Here is a 26,761-nt window from a genome sequence, read left to right as displayed (position 1 = left end):
AAAAATCTGCACTGTCTTTTTCTTTTCAAATACTGGTAGCAGTGCTCTTATTAATTTTAACACAAGCAACAGTTCTCATTACGACTTGCGCCAAAGATAAAAGAGGCCGCCATTATTTTTTCTCCTGTTAAAATACTCTCTTACATAACACACCATCTCTCGCGCTTGACTCTTTAACGGGACACCTTGTCCAATATTCTTTATTCTCCGCCTGCCTTTCCTTCCTTCCGACATTGCAGAAGTCATCTATTTGAAAACTCTAGCAGAAACTAGAAAACACACACTCCACCAATGACAACGAAGATAATAGTTTAATATAATTTAAACACAATAATTATCGATACACTTAAACAATAATACAACTAAATAATATTTTTAATTCACACAAAGCACGCGTTAACCAGCCAACTCAGTCATTCCGGCCACTGTATTCACCACTAGGCCCTGGTATTCACGTGCAACTTGTAAACATAGACAAGGCAACACCGTCCCGTTACCATGGTTACGCGTCTCTTGTGATTGGTTGATTTGAATGGTTGCCATGGTAACATGCTAAAGGCGCCATTTGTCAGGTCGGAAGTTGTTTTGGACAGACCATAGGTGTATTATGTACTCAAATAAAATAAATTGGATCCATAAAATAATAAATCCGTCATTAACTGTAATGTCTAGACTCTAGAGTTCCTTTATAATAAGAGTTGAGACGATTACTCCAATAACAATTAAAATATGTAATGATTTGATGGCACTGAAAATGGAAAAACAAGACTCTTATGAGAAGTGAAACCATATACGTATATTATATTATATACAAATATTAAACGAATTTATACATAATTTTATAGTATAATATATTATAATATAAAATATAAAAAAAATATTATTACAACTAGTTTGTCACTGAGAAATAAGGAAAAGCAGTTAACTTGAATTTATTCGAAGCAAAGCGTTACTGGATTATGCAATAAGGTAGGCGATATTTGGATCCTCTGTCTCAACTCTATACTCAATTACTATCTTAGCGTATGCTCGATTACATTAACCTCTAGCGCTTGAAAGTGGAACTAAACGCCGATGCACAGAGAAACAAAACACAGGAAAATTCGCTCAGTGTCCTTTCTTTATAATCTCTATTCGCTGGTTTCATGTGACCGTTGCAATAATAACTAGTATAATGCTGATGTACTGTATAAAGAGACATTACAATATTAAATTAAGTTCATGTAGTATTTTATTACTTGAATTTCAGGCAATCATTGGGATCACCTTAAATCCTTTGCAACTTTTTTTGTGTTACTGATTTATCTTCAACATATAAAGTGAAATTTATAGTTTTCTGTTTGTTTAATTGTATTCCTGGATCAACGATTATAAATTGTGTATGGAAATATTTTCAGGATCGAGAAACCATACCTCTGATGCTGTATGCTAATGGATTAATGCTCTTCACCGGACCATTTCGTCCGTTTACGGACCCTGGTACGCAGTTGTTTCTGCGTGACATCCTCGATGGCTTCTTTCCGTCAGAACTTCAGCACGCTTATCCTGAAGGAGTTACATTTCTTGTGAGTATCTTTAATGTACAAATTTGAGAAAAATCATACTTTGCACATAAAATACAGTATGCTTATGGTTAGAATATTTTGTACATTTGTTCCAATTTTGTTAAAATACTCATCATTCACAGAAAATAATTTGGTACCCTGAGGATAGTAGGTACTGGGCAGGCAGGCAAAATTTCTGTTGTGGTATAATTCATTGAAAGTATTTTTGGTTTTCATAATAATTGGTGGAGATTTCTTTTCTCTTTTATTTATGCCGAGGGAATGTCAGTTGTTGTTAATGCCATAAAGTGTGGCATTTATATATTTGAAATCTTATCTTGAGCATCCGTTACTGTGTTCGTAGTTACACATTTTTTCTCTTGTATGGAGGAGGCACCCAAAGGCTACACTGTAGCTGAGACTTATTGTGCTTACCACCCCTATTCTGTGAATGATTGGGTAGCCAAAGGCCGCTTTCTTGTACGAGTACGTGACGCGGCACCGTGAACTTAACCCGGGCTATGGTATGGGTGATAGTATGTGAATTAATGATGGCGAAATGAGTCCGAGGTCCAACGCCGAAAGCTATCCAGCAATTCTGCTTCAATTGGTTGGGGGGAAAACCCCGGAAAAATCCTCAAGCAGGCAACTTGTCTTAACCAGGATTTGAACCCGGGCCCGTTCGTTTCACGGTGAGACGTGCAAACCGTTACTCCACAGCGGTGGGATAAATTTTTGCATTGCCCAGGACTTTGCAATAGTTTAGTCTTTCGATTAGTACTAACTTCTGCGAGCATGGTTGCCAGATTGCGCGATATTTCGCCGTTTGGGCTATATAAACAGGGATTTTGAGACTCATTTTTAAAGAATTGTGACTATTACCATTTGGGTGAATTTTGCCTGGAATTTTGCGAAATTTTGACGACATAGAAAAACTCATGTAATCATTTATTTTATTTTACTTTATTGAATAATCCATTGTAGATGCATCGCTAATCCAATCCAGTGACTAATATGAAATGTTACACATCCTAATTGTTGTTGTTCTTGTTTTCTAATGCCAGGCGTTTGACAATAAAGTCATTTGGCCTCTTGCACTCCAATATTTTTCAAAGATATTATCATGGTCAGCCACTGAAGCACAGATTTTGAGGTGTTCCGAATCCATTTCTTGGTTTGAGTTGCACAATGGGCAGTTAGGGGACTGATATATTCATCCTAATTGTTGATACGCCGGAAATTGCAGTTGTCGACCTTTGACACTTGTTTGAACAAACGCATCGTTCTTTCTTCCTCACCCTAGAACAGGGATGTCAAAGCGCCTGCACTGCGTGCTCTCAAGATCAACATTTACTTAGGAGCGATGTCATGCTGAAAAATGAACCTTGTTCGATTTGTATTGCTTGTAGTATGAGCACGTAACACAGGCGCTTTGACATCCCTGCCTTAGAACCGCGCATTTTTTAATCAAAGAACCAATAAACATACCAACAATGGACCTTGTAAACCAATCATTGTAGAATTCTCTAGCAATGTAAAAAATGACACTGTAACCACAGTCCCTGCTCCTACACCCTGTTTCGTTCGTTCATTCGCTCATTAACCCTAGCATTACCAAGAGTGGGTAAAACTGCCCACCCTTTTTATTTTCTAACAAAAAATATCTTTATAATGCTAGGATTAATTAATTCATTCATTCGTTCGTTCGCTTGGTCATAAGTGTTGGTTGACAATGGTGAGATTGGTTTAATTTGTATTTGGTTGTAACAATGAGTAGTACCATGTATAATAATTGCAATAATTAAACAAATACATTAATAGAGTTTTAAATTTTGTAATCATTCAATTGAATTTCTCGTTTGTGTTGGAAATAGAGTCTGTCGATTAGATCCTATTCTTTCATGTAGTACAAAATTGGAGAAGATCGGTCCAATAACAATGCAAAGCATGTGCCATAAATATTAATTTTACAGAATTGATTTTATGTGTGATATAAAATAATGATATTATTTTGTACTGTAGGCCTATTATAAAAACGCATGCTTTGTAATTACCTTATTTTTAAAGCAGAAAAATGGCGACATTGGGCTATAATAGCACCCAAATTTGACGATCTCAGGTAAAATCATTTTGCCAACCCTGTCTGCCGCAGCCTACAAAAGTGAAATGCCGACAGAAAACAGAGCATCGACTAGGGAACACATTTTCTCAAGTCCCGTAGCTTCTGTAAAGAACTTACTTGTGGTGTAGAAATAATTAGTATTGAATTATGTTTCAGGTAACTGATAAACATGATGTCCACTATCACTATGTAAGAACCTGGAAGCCTTTTAGATGTCAGGGCTACAGACTCGGTGGAAAACAAGACGAAATGTACAGTGCACAGATCTGTAATGAAGCATATAGTAGCAAAGATGGTGCTGCGAAGAGTGGTATAGAGCACCACGGCATAGACGATGATCATGGACATGTGTCTTCTACAAGGTCTTCATTAAATAATTCACAATTGTGCAGAAGGAAAGATGACTCGAAGAAGTATACACGGCTAGGAGCTTCGTCATACTTGCCCAGACTGAACGTAGTACCACCAATTTCGCCATATATTGTAGGGAATGGTTGCATAGCAAGCAAAAGAATGCTTTATCCCGAAAGATTAAAAGAAAATCTATCAGTATCGAAGAAAAAGTATCAAGAAACACAGCCTTCTGTTTCAAGAAGACAGAAGAAAATTAGTATTAGGAACGACTTGAACATTTCCTCACAAGTAACCAACAATTCTGTAAAACTAAAGTTAAAAATTGGAACTTACGGTGCTACAGCGATAGATGGTAAGAGCAAGTTTATTGATAAACAGATCTGTCTATGCAAGAATAACGATACATATGGAGATCCTGAGGATTCAGAAAAATGTAAGCTGCATTCTTGTACATATCAGACAAACGGCGACAATATGATTGCTATAAATTCTGTTCGTTATGATTCAGAAGAATGTGAATTGTTTTCTGCTACAAATCAGAAGAACGATAAAACAAGTACAGCTGCTACAAAAGCAGACCCTGAAGATTCAGAAAGAAATAAGTTGCGTTCTTCTACAAATCAGAAAAACGATAAAATCAATATCCCTGCTACAAATTGTGATCGTGATGATTCAGTGAGTTGTAAGTTGCTTTATTCCAAAAACCAACACGTCAGTGAAACTAAAGAAAATGACGCGGAAAGAGAGAAAGGAACTACTGAAACATATTCTGAGGACCAGGATAACATCAAGAGACCTCCACTTACTCGAGTTTCTAGTGATGATGTCATTAACATTAGTAATTCCTTGCCCTCTGCAGATTGCTTGATTGAATCGCCTAATGTAAACAGTGATCCTGAACTTCAGAGCAGTTGTAATTTAAACGCTACAGATACATCAGTCAGTGTTAACACTGAGAATTCTGTTTTCGCGTATAACCTCAGTAACAATAGTTTGCTTCAGAATAATGAGGATCAAAAGTCTTCCTTACACCATCATCAACTAACTACAAGTTCACAACAAGAGTTACAAAATTCAGTTCGGGCTGATAACTCAGATATAAAACCCTCTTATCTTGAAAAAGATTCGAACAATTTTACTGGTATTCCTTTAGTTGAAGAAGTAGAAAGTGATACGAGTGTGAAGTTTAATATTAAATTACAAGAATCTACAGATTCATTATTATTAACAAGATCTTCATTATTAAAACATAGGCTGTGGAGGTACGATGATTTTTTGGAATCGCCACGTATGTCTGAAGACTTGTCACTTAATAAAGACAATGATAGTCAGAGCTACTCTCTCTATGAAGATCTCCGAGATGAAGCACAGAGCATGATAATAGAACATGATAAGAAATATCGCCCCAGTAAGGCAATACGTGACCATGAGTTTGGAATGCCGCAGTCGTCATCTATAGCAACAGTAAATAAAAGGCATTCTAGAAAACGAGCAACAAGCAAAGTAAATCCATATGGAAGAGTGAGTGTCTTCGGCGAAGACATTCTTCCTCGTCCCTCCATTGAGACAAAACAAAGAAAGAGTATTCTTTTAAATCCTCGCAGAAATCCTCCAACAATCATGGCTTCGTCTTTTACAGCAACTGAAAATCCACCCTCGCAATTAGATAAGAGAAAAGTTCCAGAAGTTCTGAGAGAAATTCCAGTAACAGTCCTGCGATGTGGGAAGTTGGTTGACGTTAAGGATGGTGTGGCACGGATATTTCAGGTAAGACTTCTTTTTTGTCTCTAGTTTCCTTTTTTACAATTTGTTAGCTCCTTCTCTTCCTCTTCTAGATGTTTCTCTCTTCGACATTAAGGTCCTTCTCTCTTCTTCCTTTAGGTTCTTCTCTCTTTCTCCTCTAGCTACTACTGTCTTCATAATCTAGATACTCCTCTCTTCCTCTAGGTACTTCTTTCTTCCTCCTCTAGATACATCTTCCTTCCTCCTATATTTCTTCTTCTTCTTCTTCTTCTTCTTCTTCTTCTAAGCACTTCCCTTTTCCTCCTATAGATACTTGCTTCTTTCTTGCTTCTCTAGATACTCCTCTCATCTTCTTCGAGATACATCTCTCTTCCTCCTCTACGTACATCTCTCCTTTTCCTCTATGTACATGTCTCTTTTTCCTCTACGTACATTTCTCTTCATCCTCTACGTACAGTACATCTCTCTTCCTCCTCCAGGCACTGCTCTCTTCCTCCTCTAGATACTTCTCTCTTTCTCCTCAGGTACTTCTCTCTTTCTCCTCATGTACTTCTCTCTTTCTTCTCAGGTACTTCTCTCTTTCTCCTCAGGTACTTCTCTCTTTCTTCTCAGGTACTTCTCCCTTTCTTCTCAGGTACTTCTCTCTTCATCCCCCAGGTACTTCTCTCTTCCTCCTCCAGGTACTTCTCTCTTCATCCTCCAGGTACATCTCTCTTCCTCCTCCAGGCACTGCTCTCTTCCTCCTCTAGATACTTCTCTCTTTCTCCTCAGGTACTTCTCTCTTTCTCCTCGTGTACTTCTCTCTTTTTCCTCAGGTACTTCTCTCTTTCTCCTCAGGTACTTCTCTCTTTCTCCTCGTGTACTTCTCCCTTCATCCTCCAGGTACTTCTCTCTTTCTCCTCAGGTACTTCTCTCTTCATCCTCCAGATACTTCTCTCTTCATCCTCCAGATACTTCTCTCTTCATCCCCCAGGTGCTTCTCTCTTCCTCCTCCAGGTACTTCTCTCTTCATCCTCCAGGTACTTCTCTCTTCCTCCTCCAGGTACTTCTCTCTTTATCATCCAGGTACTTCTCTCTTCCTCCTCCAGATGCTTCTCTCTTCCTCCAGGTACTTCTCTCTTCCTCCCCCAGGTACTTCTCTCTTCATCCTCCAGGTGCTTCTCTCTTCCTCCTCCAGGTACTTCTCTCTTCCTCCTCCAGGTGCTTCTCTCTTCCTCCTCCAGGTACTTCTCTCTTCATCCTCCAGGGATTTCTCTCTTCCTCCTCCAGGTGCTTCTCTCTTCCTCCTCCAGGTACTTCTCTCTTCATCCTCCAGGTACTTCTCTCTTCCTCCAGGTGCTTCTCTCTTCCTCCTCCAGCTACTTCTCTCTTCATCCTCCAGGTACTTCTCTCTTCCTCCTCCAGGTACTTCTCTCTTCATCCTCCAGGTACTTCTCTCTTCATCCTCCAGGTACTTCTCTCTTTCTCCTCAGGTACTTCTGTCTTCATCCTCCAGGTACTTCTCTCTTCCTCTTCCAGGCAATTCTTCCTCCTCCAAGTTATTTTCTCTGTTTTCTCTAGGTCCTTCTCTAATCCTCATCTAGGTGCTTCTCTCCTCCTCCTCTATGGCCTTCCCTCTTTCTCATTTATGTTTTTCCCTTTTCTTCTTCTAGGCACTTCTATATTCCTCCTTTACGTTCTTTTCTCTTCCTTCTGTAGATTCTTCTCTCTTCTTCCTCTGAATAGCCTTATTTCTTTCTTTCTTCTCTAAGTCCTTCTTTCTTCCCCCTCTAGGTACTTCCCTCTTCCTTCTATAAATACCTACTTCTTTGTTCCTTCTCGAGGTACTTTTCTCTATTTCCTATAAATTCCTACTTCTTTCTCCCTCCTCTAGGTACTTTTTTCTTCCCCTCTAGTTACTTCTTTCTTCTTCCTCTGGGTACTCCTTTCCTCCTCTAGGTATTTATTTTTTCCTCTTCTAGGTACCTCTTTCTCTTCTAGATTCTTCTCTCTTTCTTCTTTAGGCACTTCTCCCTTTCACCTTATGTTCCTTCTTTCTTCCTCCTGTAGGTACTTATTTCTTTCTCTTCTAGGTACTTATTTCTTCCTTTCCTAGGCACTTCTCTCTTCCTCCGATAAATATCTACGTCTTTCTTCCTCCTCTAGGTCCTTTTCTCTTTTTCTTTTAGATACCTACTTCTTTCTTCCTCCTCTAAGCACTTCTTTCTTCCCCTCTTGGTACTTCTCCCTATAAGTATACCTTTCTTCCTCCTATAGGTACTTCTTTCTTCTTTTTCTAGGTACGTCTTTCTTTCTCCTCCAGATTCTTCTCTCTTCCTTTAGACACTTTTCTCTTCCACCTTATGGTCCTTCTTTCTTCCTCCTCTAGATTCTTCTCTCCGTCTCTAGGTTCTTCCCTCTTCCTCCTCTAAAGTAACTGAAAACAGTTCATTTTGAAAAGCCAAGTGTTGTAAAAAGTTTTTGAGTTCTTCATAGTTGTTTTTGTTGTTTTCTAATGCCAGGCGTTTGACAAAGTCATTTGACCTCTTGCACTCCAATATTTTTCAAAGATATGATCATGACCAGCCAATGGAGCACAGATTTTGATGTGTTCCGAATCCATTTCTTTGTTTGAGTTGCACAATGGGCAGTTAGGAGACTGATATATTCCAATTCTATGCAGGTGTTTAGCCAAACAATCATGGCCTGTTGCCAATCTAAATGCAGCTACAGACGATTTTCGTGGTAAATCGGGAATTAACTGTAGATTTTGATGCAGAGAGTTCCATTTTTTCCCTTGGGATTGTGTTATCAAATTTTGTTTGTTGAAGTCTAAGTATGTAGATTTAATAAATCTCTTCACAGAGTAATACGTAGATTTAGTAACAGGTCTGTAAGTAGCAGTGCTGCCCTTCTTTGCTAAAGCATCCGCATTCTCGTTTCCCAGGATTCCACAATGGGATGGTATCCATTGGAATACAATTCTTTTATTGAGTGATATTAATTGAGAGAGCATTTAAGTTATTTCTGCTGTTTGAGATGAAGGTGTGTGTTTAGAGACTATTGATAGAATAGCTGCTTTGGAGTCTGACAATATAACTGCATTCCTAAATTTAATGATGTGGCATAGAGGATTCCTGAGACATTCACTTATTGCAATGATTTCATCATCAAAACTTGTTGTTCCATATCCAAGTGATCTATAAAGTGAGAAGAGACAGCACGTAACACCTGCACCGGCACCTTGTTCTCTGGAGATCAAGGATCCATCGGTGTATAAATGAAGCCAGTTTTGTGGAGGGTACCTAATATTAATTGTCTCTAAAGATAATTGTTTCAGTATTTCATTGTTTACTTCTGATTTCAGTATTTCTTCTCTTAAATTTAGATTATATTCTATATTTAATAGAGTTAAAGGGTTTGGTTTAATTTGTAAGCTTTTTTTTAAATTCGGGATATTGATTTTCTGTTTTAATTCTTGAACAATGGATATGAAACTTTTTTGAGTTTTCAATCTACAGAGAGGACTGTATGAATGCCAATTGTTTCCTGGTAATCTGATAAGTTTTTTCACATTGAATCAGTGCTTTTTCTTTTTTTTTTTCTTCATAGTGATTTTTCTTCCAATAAAGTTCTCAGAGCCCCGTCATAAACGCGAGGTGATCGCTCCAACCTCCATTGCAACGCTTGAATAAAATCATTGCAGTATTTATATGCACGATTTCTTCATTTTAATTTTTAGAATTATTATTCTTTCGTAACATGCTTTAGTACTCAATAATGATGAAAAAGCAGATGAATCACAATATTTTAGTCTATACATTTTTAACTCAATAATATTCAAACCTCATAAAAAACAAAAGAAATGTGTGTTACTGTGACAACCGAAAGCGCATAATAAACAATCACATAAAACTTTTGGTTTATTTAGATATCAAGCATTAAACATTGTAAGTGCAGATAATGAGTTTTGAATCAATATAATATATTGTTGCTTCGTTAGAGTATGAGTAAATTTAACTTTTCAAAGAATTAAATAAAACGAAAGTTATTAAAATTTAAACATTTCAGCAAACACGAAATTCTCTTTACAGGAGACTGCTCCTGTCATCAAGACTATTGTAACTTCTGATTATCTCAGCGCAGTGCCTAATAAAGTGTCTTTGAAGATTCGATCAGAAGATGGTAAGTTTGACTAGATTTGAATTGAATTGACCCATAGAACAATGTTCATATGGTCATGTTTTACATTTGTTCTTTATTTTGTGCCTTGACTTAACAATTTCGCTACTACTTGGAAGCTTTTTGTAAGCATGATTTATTTAGTTGTTTCACAAAATTTTATTGGCAAAATACATGCTGATTAAAATTATTGCCATAAAACTGTTTAATAGGAATAAAATAATTTATAATTAGACATTCTTCCAGTAAGTAAACAGTTATTTAGTCGAAATTTGCGTGAAACAATCTTTTAAGTAAATAATATATCGAATTTACAAGAATCACTGTAAAGTAAAGTTTGTTTATTACAATAACTTTCCAATCACGAAATAGGGTCTATTTCATATGATCTTCATCTACATCTATAACGTCTAATGTTAATATGTGCTAAGTGGATTACATACCTTTTTACGTCCTAAAACATATATCTGAAGAAGTTTTCAAAGTAACATTGAATTTTTAAACTTTTTATTTTTGCTGAAAGTTTATAAAAATACGCGTTATGTACTGTTTTATATAATTGCATTGAAACGTGTTAACATCATTTTATTAAATATCGTACGTGTGTCTTTTTACTTTAAGGCTTAAAATGAAATTACATTATTTGCTAGAAAAATTCTAAAAATTAATATGAATAGGCCTATTTTTCTTAAAAATTAACTGTAAATAGCATCAACATCCATTCCATAGTACACTTTGATTTCCCAGTAACTCGCTGAAGGTGTAGTTCACGTAGATTTGTGTTATATCAGGAGTAACATTATTATTATTATTATTATTATTATTATTATTATTATTATTATTATTATTATTATTATTATTAATTTTTATTTGTCTGTAATTTAATTTTTATGCAGTACCTACGTATAATATGGAAGGAGTTACGCAATAATAGACCAACCGACAATTTGGAAAAAAATGAGGTATTTGCACAAATCTGTTGATGGCACGCTGATTTAACTCAGAAAAATGAAGAATGCTGTATCTGAATTTTGCTGCTATTTATAAGCAAAAATTCGTTTATTGCATAAAATTCATGCATTTATTTTTCTTTTAAATATTAATTCAACTGCTGGTCTCTTATTAAATATCGGTTAACCTTTTTTGGTATTGTGATATTTTTTGTAATACTATGAATGTTATAATACTGTACTTTTTGCATATAATGTTTTATAAAAAACAGATTTATTTCAGTGGCCAATATCTCGAAACAGGTTTTTGGCGCTTGGTCTCTTATTGCATAACTCCATCCATATAACGTCTCTTGGAAATATATTCCATTGTCTTACCTGTTGGTTTACATTTCTGAAGTGTATTTATCTACTTACTTATTCAATCAATCAATCAATCCCATCCATCCATCCATCCATCCATCCATCCATCCATCCATCCATCCAATTATTTATAGTCAGTTTCCAATGGCTGGATCTTGACTTAACGTAATCTTCCTTCTTGCTTGCCAGTGGAGGTTTATCTGGTCATTTGATTTCTATTTTCCTCTTAGTTCTGTGAATGTTAGGAGGTGGGCGGCGTCCATTGTGGAGTTTTTATCTTTACAGAGTGGGCAGCTTTAAGAGTTTACTATGTTGATGCGATGCAGGTGGTATGCCAGGCATTCATTTTGCTGTTGCTCCTTTTCTTGGTAGTAGTGATAGTCCATTCCATCTCTGTCGATATTGATCCACTTCTTCTCATGATATATTGCTTTTGTTTTGTGGTGTATTGGCTACCTAGTTTTCTGACTTTATTATTTGGTTTAGGCTATGTAATGATGCTGTTTTGCTGAGTTGTTCTAAAAGTTTTGTTCCTTTATTTGCAAGTTGATTTCCAAGTAAAATCGTGCACAGTCCCTCGTGTGAACGACACGACACAGTCCTCGAATAGATCCCATAAAGTCACTGCACAATACTGTATGTGTAAACCGACCTTGAAGACTCAAAGCACGCTATGCAATGTTAATATAACTGTTTAGATGGTGCTGTACAGACCGATTATTTAGTCCTGACAGTTCAGTGACGCGAAAGAGGGGAAGTAATAGGAGGAGTGGGAAGAGTTCCGGAGTAGAGATGGGGCAAGCTCTCCGTAAAGGCAAGCGAGTGAATAACCCAAACACCCCTTGACGTAATTAAATGGACTCGCCTGTCCTAGGCGCACATCCTCGGCGACTGTCGGGACTAAATAATCGTACTCTACTTACTTACAGGTAGTGAGATCTATTTCGTGCACATGTCCCCGGACGACACCGTTGGCATGTTGTACAATTTACTGAATCAGATGCGATCTTCCAACGGGGAGGAGGGCAGCCGAGATTATGTGATTCTGTCTCGCTGCCTGTCCATCGTCTCACTGCCTCTTCTGGACGAACAAATGACCCTCCGCCAGTACAATATCATCCACAACTCTGTTCTGCATTTGCAGGCATCTACTAGAAATTCTTAATGGTGAGTAGTCACAATTTATTTTTCAAATTATTGCCGGTCTCCTGTGTAGCACTGTTGTATAGCTATTTTTATTTTTGTTTTATTAAATACATTTCTTACCTCACTTTGTTAAATAATTTTACTATACTGTGAACATCGTGAAATAGTTTCCATGTTTGGAAATGCAAACATGTAATAAGTAGGGAGAAGAAACGAAAAATCTTGGATAATCGTATTAAGTACTTTATATGATCAAACACATTTCTTTCTCAAAGTCTGTTATTCTTACTAAGCTACGCAACAGCTTATATGCAGCTTGCTTATCGACAAAGACCACCACAACTCTCGGTACTAAAGCCTGTAAGGTTAGAAGGTTGAGGTGATATACATTAACAACAATACTCGCTCCTCCCATAGCAATTGCTTGAAATGTTCTCCTCACAACTTGGCAACTTGCTCATCCATTTCATTTATGGAAGAGCAAAAAGCAATGAAGGAAAGTTGCAAAGGTTTAATCAGTTAAAATATAATTTACGATACCAACTAGCTTATACCATATTTATGAGAAATCAGCAAAGTTTGCAGGAACACGTCGTCTGCAACCAAACTTGAAAAGGATGGCTTTGAGTTCGATTCTAGCTGGTTGCACTGACTAACATATCTAGGTATGTAACTATCAAATGGAATGTTTCCGGATGTAGATTCCTATATCAAAGTTGTTCATAATAGTCTCCTCTATCATCCTTAAGACTTTGTAACATAGTCACTGAATCACCCTGTATAACGGGAATTCGCCGGGGTACAAGTTTCGCTTAGTATAGCGTCGTTCAAAGAGTGACATGGGCAAGTAACACCCGACTTAGTGGCGATTCATCATGCCAGCTTTCGGCAATAAAATCTCTACTGATTTTCAGTATCATAAGCAATGAACAAGCTGCATTAATATAGGTTTATGAACCACAGTAATGTTTCACTTGTTTCAAAGCATTATTTATTTGCTGCACAGTTGAAAATTCATTATCAATGTACAATATGAAACCATGAAGATAAAGGACATTAAAATATGACTTTATATCTCTCACATCTTGTAAAATGATAGATTGGTGTATAATCGTCTGCCTTCCGTAAAGAAGACAATATTTATTACAATAAATATAGAAGCACCTTATTTGTTAAAAAAAGAAGCTAACACATGTTTGTCACAACCACAGACTTGTTTATATTACAATCAAACTTCTCACAAACATTATACAAATATGTACAGAAAACATATAATTTAGTATTGCTGGTTTATTAGCATATTACGGCTGATTCTGGCATATATCATAGTAAAATGATCAGAAATGAATTCTAGGTTCTTTTCTTACATCACATAAATCTGTTATCAAAACTGCTTATAATATACCACTTTAACAGAAATAATTTCAATGTAGTGATCACACAATTGGCAGAATAAAACAATAGTAACAATTAAAATACTCAACACATACATACAACAGATATGCAGTTTTCAAGTAGGCCTACGTATTCATAGAATTCTAAGGTTTTAATATCTCCACTGTTATTTTTAAAGATAAAATACAGTTGTTACTTATTATATATTTGAAATGAATCTATAGTGAGTTGAATATACCAGGAATAACCAGAAGAGCGGGAAGACGGAAGAAAATAATTCTTCTTTTACGCTTAGATATTCTTTAATTTATTTTATTTTACAACCGTCAAAGATTTCTTCCGCGAACATTTATTTGTCCGCGCGTTGTTACATGGCAACACTTGAATAGAAGACTCCTGGTGCGTTGTCCGTAGCCACGCGTGATATGGAGAAATAGAGATGAATTTTGACTGGGTGCACAGCTGAAGACAAAGTTGAAGTCCTTGCGGCAAGAGAAAATGCTTGATGTCAATTGCATTGAGAATAGCGTTGCCGCTCCGTCTATATCACCCTGATACAGCGAAGTGTACACGTGGAGTTTTTACAAAAGAGTCTACAACTATTTTCGTTTCATGACAACCTAAAAGAATGCGTTGCATTTATTGTTTCTAAGAATAAGCTGCGGGAATATTTGCTGATTTTGATCTTTAATCAGGGTGCAGCGAGGGAGGATGGTGTAGATAGCAGAAGCTAATGTCTTTTCAGGTACTTTCTCTTTTCGCACAGACTATAGTTGGGGAAACCCTACGATTACCCGCCACTTCTGACTAGTCCTGCTATAACTGTATTTTAAGTTTAGTATGGCACAATAGCAGATAGCAATTTACCATTTGCCCTGTTAAAGTCAGTGTTAAGGATACAAAATTACGTAACTTAAGTATTAATGCAATTGTTTTGCTCTTTACGTAATACCACAGTCTAGTATATACAGTCACGAAGCTTGAGTTGTTGAGGGTACTAGAAACAATAGTCTGTGCCGGTACTATTTCACATTGTCTGTGATGAGGCGATGGTAGCGATCCTAGTGGTTAGCAACTATCTATGGATGCATATTCCCTACGTATTGAGCTTCGTGACTGTATATGTTAGACTGTGGTAATACTCTGAATGATTTGAACCTCATTCACACTCATCTATTCTTCGTTGTTTACTCCAACTCATACGAAGTGACGTTGCTAGGTAACACGATGACGAATCCAAAACATAAAAAAGCAAGGGAACTTGGAAGGATATGGGTTCATTTCCGGATGTTTATAAAACATTTCCAATTGCCATAACTAATATCTAGAACAGTAATGTCAGAGTTGTAAGCTCCGAAACCGGTTGTGATGCTAGAGCGTGAACTTGCTTATGTCTGTGGAAGCACCGGAGCACGCAACGAGTTATAGTGGAGCGCTCCGCTCCCTTTAGGCTGTGTCTGACAACGCTGATCTAGAACAACTCTAAGCTCTCCTATCCCCCGGGGTACTGACGTTTTGGTGAATAGCACTATTGACTGCTTAAATCGAGCACATTTTCGTAATTTGTTTGGTAATCACATTTACGTTTATGCATAGAGAATACACGAACTTCCTCTGTGATTTTTAGGCTTTGATACTACATTATAGTTTTAACTAGACACCTGTAGTACATAGATTAGTAACACAGAGTTAAATGTAGCGTACACATCTCAGGGTATATCTTGAGCACTGGAAGAAGTCACTGGATATTAGAATTAATAAGCATGGGAGTTCCTATATGTCAAATTACAAACATCACATACCGTACCTCATATAATACAACTGATGTGTTGTAGCTTGAATGTAGATATCAGTGTAACACATGCGCAGTAGGTATCACCCACTTCTAATCTAACTGTCGCTGTAGCTCAAGATATATCGTGAGTGTTATAGCAGCGTGTGTTTGCGTTTATATAGCAAACTTTATCGTCTCTAATCTGTTAGTTTGACAGCTGTCATTTGTCTGTAATATTACTTACAAATGAAGACTTATTTCATAATTTCATAATGAGTGATTTTTACTTACGCAAACTCCGTGTTACTGCAGTCATTCCTCATTAGGAAATAAATATATTATCAGACATTTAGAGCAAATATGTTATTGCATTATTATAATTAAATCTGCTTTCTTAACAATTATATCGTTCTCTCTCGTCCAGGAGTACAACTTGTCAAACATTTGTTATTTGTTTACAGGTAAATATCGATATGAAAACAAAATCTGAAGGTGAATATCATCAATACTGACCAAGTATGGTGATTTCTGTGAACACGGTGTCTGATTGGTGAACCTTATTTCATGAACTTTGTGCATAATCTTGTAAGTGTACCTACAAACATTATGTCTTACATTTTTCAAAATAAGTAACGAGCAAGTGAATTTGATTCTGTATTAAAATAAATCACAAATAATATGGTCTCATCTTTTCGTATAATTGTATTAAGCACAGATAAAATTGAAATATTAAAAGCAAAATTTTTATGTTGAGTATGCATTTATTTTATGTGATACTCGTGTTTTCTTTTATTAAGGACGGTTCATGAAACGTTGAGCACAAAGAACACCTTGACGCCTTCGTAATAAAAGAACAGGTCCTTCTGCTTTGCAACTCAGTTTGTGGCTTCACCACGATTTTGCATTACAGTACCGTGAAGCTGAAAACTTCAGTGGTCAACAGCTGAGTTAAAGCTTTATTCTTTTGATGCACTTTCTTGGATCACATGATGACACATGGCATGGCACAGCACAGTGGAAGACATACAGGCACCACAGCCGCTCCACCTGAGCTGCTGCTTTTACTCTTGCTTTCCTTCGCATACTCGTATTCGTATCTGCCACTCCCTTTCTTCCCCTGTAAAAGATCATTGCATTATAAGTCTGCATACTGGAGTTAATAATGTTCCGGGTTTATGAGTATGCGATGCCATTCTGCATGATATCTCGCCAAAATTTACAGTTTCAGGAAAAAAAGGCCCAACTCTTGAAGATCCCTACAGAGCACGATTCAACCACAAAGATTTAACAACGGTTTTCAACCCAGTATTATTTGAATAGTATTACAGGAAGGTACTTCACGACTAATACAAAAGGACGACTACAAAGTTCAGGGTTACTGTTTAGGAAAGAGTTTTTTAAATTAATTATGCGGGTTATTTTTCGCTTACCATCATTCTATTTTACTGCACCATTTATAAATGAAGACCTTCCTGGAATAAAGGTGTACCCAACAAATATATAGCACATGTTTCATGAGAAAGGAAAATATGTTCACAGATATATTTTGTTAGGCCTATATTTACTAGCAGAACAATTTGACTGATCAAAGATACAAGTTTATTAAGGTATTGGATGCAATAATTTATTGTTACAAATGTATGCTTCAAAATTACTTTTTTCCACCGAAGTCACATATTTCATTAATTTAATGTTACATCCTTTGTTCTTTTTCCGGGTAGGTCTTCAAATATTCACGTAATATTAAAAATAGATCAATTTTCATCGCATCTTTTCAAATGCGTATCGGGTTACAACTGAAGTAAAATGAATTTCAATAACTGCCGAAGTATGTATCACTGCTTTGGATCACTGAGAAAATTCAGGCGAGCCATTTTTTCTGAAACTGTACATTGATTTACTCTAGTCTTCTGGAAGTTCGTGTAGATAGTATTCGAAAGTTCATGCCCAAATACCTTCACCCGAGATGCCCTATTTCAATGTCCAGGCTAAAATACCTTCATCTGAGATGCTTCATTTGAACGTTCAAGCCCAAATACCTTCACATGAAATGCCCTTTTTGAACGTCCAGGCTCCAACACCTTCGCCAGAGATTCCCTCTTTGAACGTTCAAGCCCAAATATTTTAATCTCAGATGCCCTATTTGAACGTCGAAGCTCCAATACCTTCACTTGAGATACCCTCTTTGAACGTTCAGGCTCACATAACTTCACCTGAGATGTCCTATTTGAACGTTCAGGTTCAAATACCTTCACCTGAGATACCCTATTTCAATGTTAAGGCTCACCTGAGATGCTTTATTTGAACGTTTAAGCCCAATTGAAATGCCCTTTTTGAACGTTCAGGCTCCAACACCTTCGCCAGAGATGCTCTCTTTGAACATTCAGACCCAAATACCTTAATCTCAGATGCCCTATTTGAACATCGAAGCTCCAGTACCTTCACTTGAGATACCCTCTTTGAACGTTCAGGCTCACATAACTTCACCTGAGATGTCCTATTTGAAGTTCAGGTTCAAATACCTTCACCTGAGATGCCCTATTTGAACGTTCAGGTGCACATACCTTCACCTGAGATGCCATATTTGAACATCCAGGCTCCAATACCTTCACCTGAGATGTCCTCTTTGAACGTTCAGGCTCACATAACTTCACCTGAGATGCCCTACCTGCATCATCATGGATTCCTCTTTCTTTGCAAACAGCTCTACCCCTGGCGGGTAGTAGACGGGTGGGCCGGCAATGTTCTTGGTCTTGGGTCTGTCCTTCGCAGCTGTGGACGCGGTGGCAGCTGCTGACGCTGATGCTGAAGCTCCTGCTGCGGCTGCCGCCTTGGCGTTCGGCGTCGGAGCCACGACTGCCACTCCCGTGTTATCCCCCGGATAAGGCTGTTGTGGGTGCAGCGTGTGCTTCTGGGGCTCGTAGTGGCGCGGCGATGCCTGCGGTAAAACACTTGATGAAACTGGGGACATTGTTTTTAACAGTGTTTTTCAACTTTTTTGATGATGAGGTCCCCTTTTCCTCACTTTATTTTTTTGCGGTCACTGGCCTAATATGTACAGTATATCAGTGGTTCTCAATCGGAGGATCCAGGCTCTTTGCATTTAAGTTACAGCACAGCCATAATTTGAATTGTTAGTATAAGTGATCTGAAAACCAGTTTAATTTACCGTGGAATTATGGATAGATTCAATGGCTGGTGATCGATTTTCAAATGTAAGTTGAGCCGAGCGATCTCAACCGGTAGATACAAACTGGGAGACACTTCATTAGATTATTTCTCCAATTTCTATGACCGAGCTATCTTTTGTTAGATGTCTGAGTGTTGTGAACAATACCTCAAAATCTACATCACATCCACTCAAGTATATTCTGTGTCTTTCTTAATTTTAATACGTAGAAGTTCGGTCTCTACTATCAGTCATTAATATTAAAGATATTCGTCTTGGCCAATAATAGACTCCTAATCAACCACATGGTAAGGGGTACGAGAAAGTACGATTGTCCACGTTGGTTACGTTCTTTCCACCCGAATAAATCCTCTCATATTATAGCATGATCATGCGTACCGTTTTGAACGATGCAGTATATTGTTATTTTCCTATTATCCGGCCATTCTGTCGTTTTAGTAAAAATGTCATTTTTATCCCGTTTTCTTATTACAATTTTAAAATGTGATTAACAGAGACAGAATTTTCATTCGCTATCAAATCGTAAAATATGCATGCATCCATGCACTATCAAATAACCAGATGTGTACAAAGAAAGGGGGGGGGACACCTACAAGAATCTTCGAATGGCACAATGAGCTACTAATAGTCTTTCCAAATTTTCAATAGTCAAGTTCATGCGTTTATCTGTCAAAATTTTTAGGGAGAAAATGACCTTTCTACGTGGCAAGAAGTGACAGGTGCAACTAATGAAGTAACTCTACATGTACTACAGACCTGCTCCTGTTGAAATTAAAGTCATGCAAGGGGAAGTATGTTAGCGCTGTTGCCTCCAAATTATCGGTACTAAGTATGGGAGGGATGCATGAGAGGCATTCTTCTAATAATAAATTTAGCCTAATGGTGAGGCCTGTATAAAACAAGAGTTGGGGGTTTGAAATTCCAGTGTGACAATACAATGAGGGAATTGGCTGGTAAGGTTCCAGAATTCTCAGGTAGAAGCCCTGCAAACCATTATAATCCTTTCATTTATATTTTTCAATATACACTCAAATATTGTAAGCTCAGAAATATCAAGCCCTATATGAGGCAATTAAGATACATGGATCATATATTCGGAGACTAAGAGAAAGACAGAAAATAGGAAAGATTGGAGAATGCTGGGTTTGCAGAACATATGCAATATAGGCCTATAATATGTATGAGACAATATTTTATGAAATGCAATATTATACGATTTAACATAAACTACGCACTAAAACTATTAGCAAAACTAATATCTTAAAAATATGGATTATCCTCCTCAATTCTAAGACATTTTTTGTTTTATTTTTAAAGTTCAATATAATTTTACACTTAAAAAAAGTCACTGACATGAGGAAAAATGCTGAAAAAATTCTGCAGGTTACAGTTAGGGCACAAATGCAGGTATATTATACTATACTTCGGATATCTGCACATACATCTTACGAGTATGTCACAATCACGTATGAAGTATGGTATAGTACACTATACTCTCAGGATTCAATGGATTAAGCATGAATTTAACAACAAGAAGATCAAAACGTGCAATTATGTACGGAAGAAGTATACTTCGACTCACTAAGCCATGAAATGGATATTGACGGCTTTTGAGAAGTGTAGCAAACGTATATAAAAACATGCATTTGTATGAAAATCCTGTCTTTAGTGATGAAATATTAGTCAATCGAAACTTAAATCAAGCTTGCATTTGTCTGTTTTTATATATACCAATAATTCTTGTACTGAGAGCGAGAATAGCGGCTTCTTATAATCGTTGATAGAGTCATGAAGTTTATTCTTTGTCTGCCAGGAAGTGCAGCGTCCGTGCAAAGAATAAGAGCACATTAAGGTGGAATAAAAAATCGTGATAAGTGGTGAAGAAATAAGAGCTATGTTATTTGTAAGACAAAATTGTGGGATGGAATGTAGTAAGTTTTATGTCAAATTACTGAAAGACGGAAATTTTAGTGAAGTAAGATAATCGATAAAAAATACTTACGGTATGAGAGTAGTGAAATGCAGTCCTCCTCCACATCAACTTAAAGGTTTTTTTTCTATCAAGAATAACTATTGTAAATTCAATACCTTTCTTCATCAGACGTTTTCTGTCAAGAATAGCAACTATTGTAAGTTTACTTTTATCAAAGGAAAGGTTTTTGTCAATTCCTCAGTATTTTAAAATATTTCCCTCCTTCGCCGTGCTTTCTTCTCTCAAGAAATTGTGGTTAGCCCTCTCCCACATTAAAAATGCTGCCGACATCACTGCATTTGACTCACCTCTGTGTCCGAGAAGGAGGCCATGAGGTCATCGAGCCTCTTGGGTGGCTGACTGTTTGCTCCCGGAGGAGGAGTAGGCGAAGACGTGGGGAACGGTCGAGGCAACAAGGGTTCCTGCTCCTCGGGCTGGACGGGGAACTTGGAGCTGGTGCTGTGTGACGAGTGGCTGGAGTACTTGTAGGTGATGACAGTTGGGGGCGGCGTCTCAATCAACGGCTCCTTATCACGGGGCGACACCTGATACGTGAGCGTGCATTCGCCGGACGGCTCTGTGGGGCTGTAGTTGGGAGGGTACGGCTGGTTCGCACCTGGCGGATACGGTTGAACTGTGGTTGGCGGATACGGTTGAACTGTGCTTGGCGGATACGGTTGAACTGTGCTTGGCGGATACGGTTGAACTGAGCCTGGCGGGTAAGGTTGATTTGTGCCTGGTGGGTAAGGTTGATTTGTGCCTGGCGGATACTGCTTGGATCCGGTCTGGCCTGGCAACTCGTAGCTGTAGGTTCTCACTGTCGTCGTAACCTTCGTTCCTGATGGAGTCGGAAGCTGTGGAGGAGAACCCACAGGGATGACAGGTGAAGGTGAAGGCGTCAACTCTATCACATGGGTATTGTGATCCGGGTAGGGTGAATGCGAAGCCGAGGGGACTCCGGAGTGACTGCCGGGTGGCACTGGAGAAGGCCCCGAGCTTCCGCTGGTGTTGTAGTTGTAGGTGCGCACCGTGGTAATCCTGGTGGCCGATCCCGGCTGGACTGAATATGAATCATTCACCGGCCTCAGTGGGGACGTGCCTCTTCTCTGAGACGGCGGAGAAGCATCATAGTAGCGATCGAATTGAGGCGAAGGAGGGATGGATGTTGACGACTTGGAGGACTCCTGAAGCATCTCCTTCTGCAGACGACGGTTGGAAGGCGACTTGTCTCTATAACGCTCCGGCTTCGGTACCGTATTGCTCTTGGTCTCATAGTAGGTCTCCTTCTGCACGACGGTGCGTTGAGGTACTCTTGGGGACGGCTCGGGGTGCCTCATGGGAGATGGGGAGCGTGTGGTGTGACGCTGGGAGTCGATGGTTCCATACATCAACTCCCGCTGTGCAGACGAGGAGCGCTTTGGCTGCAGACGAGGGCTGGAAGGCGGCTCGTTCTGGTAGCGGATTGGCGACGGGCTGGTTCCACCTCCATCGATATAGCGGCGCTGTTCTACAACGCGCGTTACTTGCTGTACCTGCGAGTGTGACGGTGTGCTCTGGTCCACGGGTTGTCTGTTACGACATACAAAAGCTTACATAAGACTTCAAACGTTCTACCAAAAACAAAAGAAAACATTTCATTTTTCAGAATGCATGAATTTACTTTTGCTTGTTGACATTGTAACTATGATACTGAGAATTCATATGTGAAAAGGAGCGTTTACTTGCTGATTGTTACGAGATTCAATTATTAATGAATCTAATTACGTACTGTATATTACAAATGCAGAGTACATAACCTTAATAATAAAGTGCTGCAATAGATATACAGTCATTTCCTTTTGCGTAACGCAAACATTTAAACCGTATTTTCTCCAAAAAGAATTAAAAATGAGTTATGCACATCATTATTTTTTACTTACATGGGCCTTCCAATCCGTGAATTTAGTTTCATTCTAAACATTATTTCTGCCTGTATAAATATGCATTTAACAGTTCAATTAAAAATAGTTTTCTTCTAGGCATGTTTTCAATCAAACTACGTTTTTGGTCTGCCATATTATGATTATCAATTGTCTTGTGATTGTTGTTCACTGTGCAAAAGATATTTTATCCAAAGTGATTTCAATCAAAATATGTCCCTTTCAAGAATTTCAAGCAAGAGTTGCTTTCTCCGAACTTAAATTTGAAATATCATAAACATTCATCTCTGCATTTGAATAGCTTATTTCTAACGTTTTAGTTTGGAAAGATGATTGCAACATAGAATTATTGTTCTATCACAATTTCATAAGGAGAAAATTGTTTTCTTAACCTCCTGAACACTTTTATCTGAAGGAGAAAACACTGTTAGATTATGTGCTCCTCGTGTGTATTTGCACATTTGAATAAATTTATTGTGAAGGTTACAACTTTATTAATTTTGCATAATTATACAAAATAATTGTTTTCACTGGCAAGAGGATATTAATTTTTACTTGCATTTTGTGAAGATAATTGTTATGAAAGTTCAAGCTAAGAGCGAAAGGATTTTTACTTACAAAAATATTGGGTTAATATCTCTTGTGGTAGCGACCCCAGTTGTAACACTACCTAAAGTAAGAAGAAAGAACATTAGACATACAAATACTTTTGTAGTTTATTTAAATAAAAATGTTGTAAAATGTTTACACAATTCAAAATATATTTTTATAAAATGGAATCTATGTATAAAAACGAAGGAGGTAGCGCCAATACTTTCCGCTGCTTGTCTAATAAAAATGTAATAAAAGAAAAAAATGTCTAATAAAAATTTCGTAAAGCGTTGGATAGTCTCCAGGAACCTCTTTAAAACAAGATGCCAGATACGGGACAAACAATTCAGTGTGCGAGGAAGGAATTAGTTACTGCGCAGCCACACATAACGCGCAGCGTGAGAGAACGTTGTTTAATATAAATTAGTCTCTCCAATTTATACGCTTGCTGTATAACCACTTCGTTTTCGTTAGAATTCCTGCATTGAACTTCTTTCTGTGTTTGAGTGTTATTGCCTCATTTACGAATTTTAACATCATTGTTATGTTTTCAATAATTCTTCGTCGTTTTGACGATGTAACAGTCATCCCTGTACGTCAGTAAATGAATATAACCAGACTGATTTTTGTGGTTATGTAACAGAGTGCTTCATGGCCGTTCCTATAGAAGGAAATGGATATGGAAAAAAATATTATCCGAGTTTATTTCATTTCGTTTGTCTCGTAAACGAAAAAAATGACATAACTACAATCTAGAGAAAAGAAAATAGCGTGGCCTGACTACAATATAGAGAAAAGAGACTAGAAAAAGTGTGACCCTGACTAGAATATAGACCGAAGGAAATAATGTGATCTGACTACAATATAGAGAAAAGAGATTAGAGTGAGAGTAACCTTGATTACAATATAGAGAGGAGAAAATAATGTGACTTGACTACAATATAGAGAAAAGAGACTAGAAAAAGTGTGACTCTGACTAGAATATAGACCGAAGGAAATAATGTGATCTGACTACAATATAGAGAAAAGAGATTAGAGTGAGAGTAACCTTGATTACAATATAGAGAGGAGAAAATAATGTGACTTGACTACAATATAGAGAAAAGAGACTAGAAAAAGTGTGACTCTGACTAGAATATAGACAGAAGAAAACAATGTGATCTGACTACATTATAGAGAAAGAGAACAGAAAAAGTTTGACCCTGACTAGAATATAGAGAGAAGATAATAATGTGACCTAACTACAACATAGAGAGAAGATATTAGAAAAAGTGTTACACTGACTAGATTATAGAGAGAATAAAATAATGTAATCTGACTACATTATAGAGAAAAGAGAATAGAAAAAGTTTGACCCTGACTAGAATATAGACAGAAGAAAATAATGTGATCTGACTACAATATAGAGGAAAGAGATTAGAGTGCGTGTAACCCTGATTAGAATATAGACAGAAGAAAATAATGTGACCTGACTACAATATAGAGAAAGGAGACTCGAAAAAAGTGTGACCCTGACTAGAATATAGACAGAAGAAAATAATGTGATCTGACTACAATATAGAGGAAAGAGATTAGAGTGAGTATAACCCTGATTAGAATATAGACAGAAGAAAATAATGTGACCTGACTACAATATAGGGAAAAGAGACTAGAAAAAGTGTGACCCTGACTAGAATATAGACAGAAGAAAACAATTGATCTGACTACATTATAGAGAAAAGAGAACAGAAGAAGTTTGACCCTGACTAGAATATAGAGAGAAGATAATAATGTGACCTAACTACAATATAGAGAGAAGATATTAGAAAAAGTGTGACATTGACTAGATTATAGAGAGAAGAAAATAATGTAATCTGACTACATTATAGAGAAAAGAGAAAAAAATTGACCCTGACTAGAATATAGACAGAAAAAAAAGTAATGTGATCTGACTATAATATAGAGGAAAGAGATTAGTGTGAGTGTAACTCTGATTAGAATATAGACGGAAGAAAATAATGTGGCCTGACTACAATATAGAGAAAAGAGACTAGAAAAAGTGTTACCCTGACTAGAATATAGACAGAAGAAAATAATGTGACCTGACTACAACATACAGAGAAGAGACTAGAAAGAGATTGACTCTGACTACAATGTAGAGAGAAGAAAATAAGGTGACCAGACTGCGATACAGGGAAAAGAAAATTATGTGATCGGAACACAATATATGTAGGAGAAAACAGTATGATCTTACTACGATAGAGGAAGAATGAAACAGTGTGACCTGGCTATAATATAGAGCTTTGATCTAAAAAAGAGAGAGAGAATAGACTAGAATAGAGACATTGTGACCTGATTACAATATATACTGAAAAATATAGAATGTGACCTGACTACAATGTACAGAGAATAAAATAGTTAACCTCACTCCAATATAAACAGAGTAAAATAGTGTGTGACCTGACTATAATATAAAGAGAATAAAATAGTGTGATCGATCTGACTACAATATAGAGAAAATAATAGACAGAGTATGACCCTGGCTACAACACAGAGAAGAGAAGAGAAAAGAAAATAAAAGGAAGGAATGAGTGTGAGCGAAGATAAGAAAATAGTGTGAGGAAACTAAACCATGGATTGAAATGAAAAGAAAATTTGAAGGGTTCAGAGCCATAGTGGTCCAAGCGCCATTTATTAAGAACGGAGAAAGCAAGGGTTAAAGTTAAGTGAATACCATAGTTTAATGAAGATTGACATATCATTTAGATTTAATGTATATGGTTATTTCATTTAGTATTTAATATATTTTGTTGGGGTGATGGGAAGAATTAATTAACTCTTTTTGTGTAGTATACATTTATTTATGAATAGTTGATCCAAATTTGTTGATTATAAGATTAAATTACCTTAGGGATAACAGCGTAATCGTTTTTGAGAGTTCTTATTGATAAATGGGTTTGCGACACTTTATATTACTTGCTATATGTTTCCATTGAATTGTGGTAATAACTTCATTTTAATCCTTGTTTTCTACTGTTTTAGTAAATGGTGCTTGGCCCACTATGGTTCTGGACTCTTCAATTGTAAGAAACAATTCTGAAGAGGAATGTGAGATTGACAGGAAGAGAAACAGTATGGGTAGCGTTTTATATTGTAGCTTTACCTTGTTCTGTGCCGAACCCTGCCTTTTGTGCCTGGTGCAAATCCACCAACAGGTTGTCCAACTCGTTCAGATTCTGTTGCAGGCGGACATCGGATGTAGGGTCTGATGTGACAGAGCTTCCATCTACAATTAATCCCGAGACTGCAATTTCAAGAATACAATAATAACATTGTTGTTCGTACAACTGTCCGAAGACAGGTCTGAATCTCACAAGTGATATCAGTAAGGTACCACTTATAGGACAACTATGCCAGGAGATAATGGAGTAGAGTGGCCAGTTACTTTCCCCCTACATTTACATACATCGCTGACTAGTAACATATTACACTAGTCAGACTTCAGATTATTATACAAACAAAGTTTTTCTTCCTCTGACACATACCGTCAAGTGAGAT

At 37.2% G+C, this 26,761-nt stretch overlaps 2 protein-coding genes across 3 annotated transcripts in view; one reads left to right on the top strand and one right to left on the bottom strand.

Moving 5' to 3' along the window:
- Positions 1 to 5,169: 5,169 nt before the first annotated feature.
- On the top strand, positions 5,170 to 14,186 carry LOC138712122 (uncharacterized). The gene is made up of 3 exons (XM_069843545.1): positions 5,170 to 5,787; positions 9,837 to 9,927; positions 12,167 to 14,186. The coding sequence occupies exons 1-3, from the start codon at positions 5,311 to 5,313 to the stop codon at positions 12,400 to 12,402; spliced, it is 804 nt and encodes a 267-aa protein (XP_069699646.1). The 5' UTR covers positions 5,170 to 5,310; the 3' UTR covers positions 12,403 to 14,186.
- LOC138712121 (uncharacterized) overlaps positions 13,490 to 26,761 on the bottom strand; it is a 138,102-nt gene continuing 124,830 nt past the window's right edge. For both annotated transcript variants that reach the window (XM_069843543.1, XM_069843544.1), the window contains 5 exons: positions 26,367 to 26,507; positions 23,252 to 23,303; positions 21,023 to 22,283; positions 18,221 to 18,490; positions 13,490 to 16,669 (listed from right to left, as the gene is read on the bottom strand). In XM_069843543.1, coding sequence (XP_069699644.1) covers positions 16,535 to 16,669; positions 18,221 to 18,490; positions 21,023 to 22,283; positions 23,252 to 23,303; positions 26,367 to 26,507 — 1,859 coding nt within the window. In that variant the 3' untranslated portion in view covers positions 13,490 to 16,534. The remainder of the gene's footprint in view (positions 16,670 to 18,220; positions 18,491 to 21,022; positions 22,284 to 23,251; positions 23,304 to 26,366; positions 26,508 to 26,761) is intronic.

Source organism: Periplaneta americana, chromosome 13 (assembly GCF_040183065.1).
Source record: "Periplaneta americana isolate PAMFEO1 chromosome 13, P.americana_PAMFEO1_priV1, whole genome shotgun sequence".
In the NCBI taxonomy this organism is placed as follows: Eukaryota; Metazoa; Arthropoda; class Insecta; order Blattodea; family Blattidae; genus Periplaneta; species Periplaneta americana.
The sequence above is the reverse complement of the archived record's forward strand: the minus strand, read 5'-3'. Positions and strand labels throughout refer to the sequence as shown.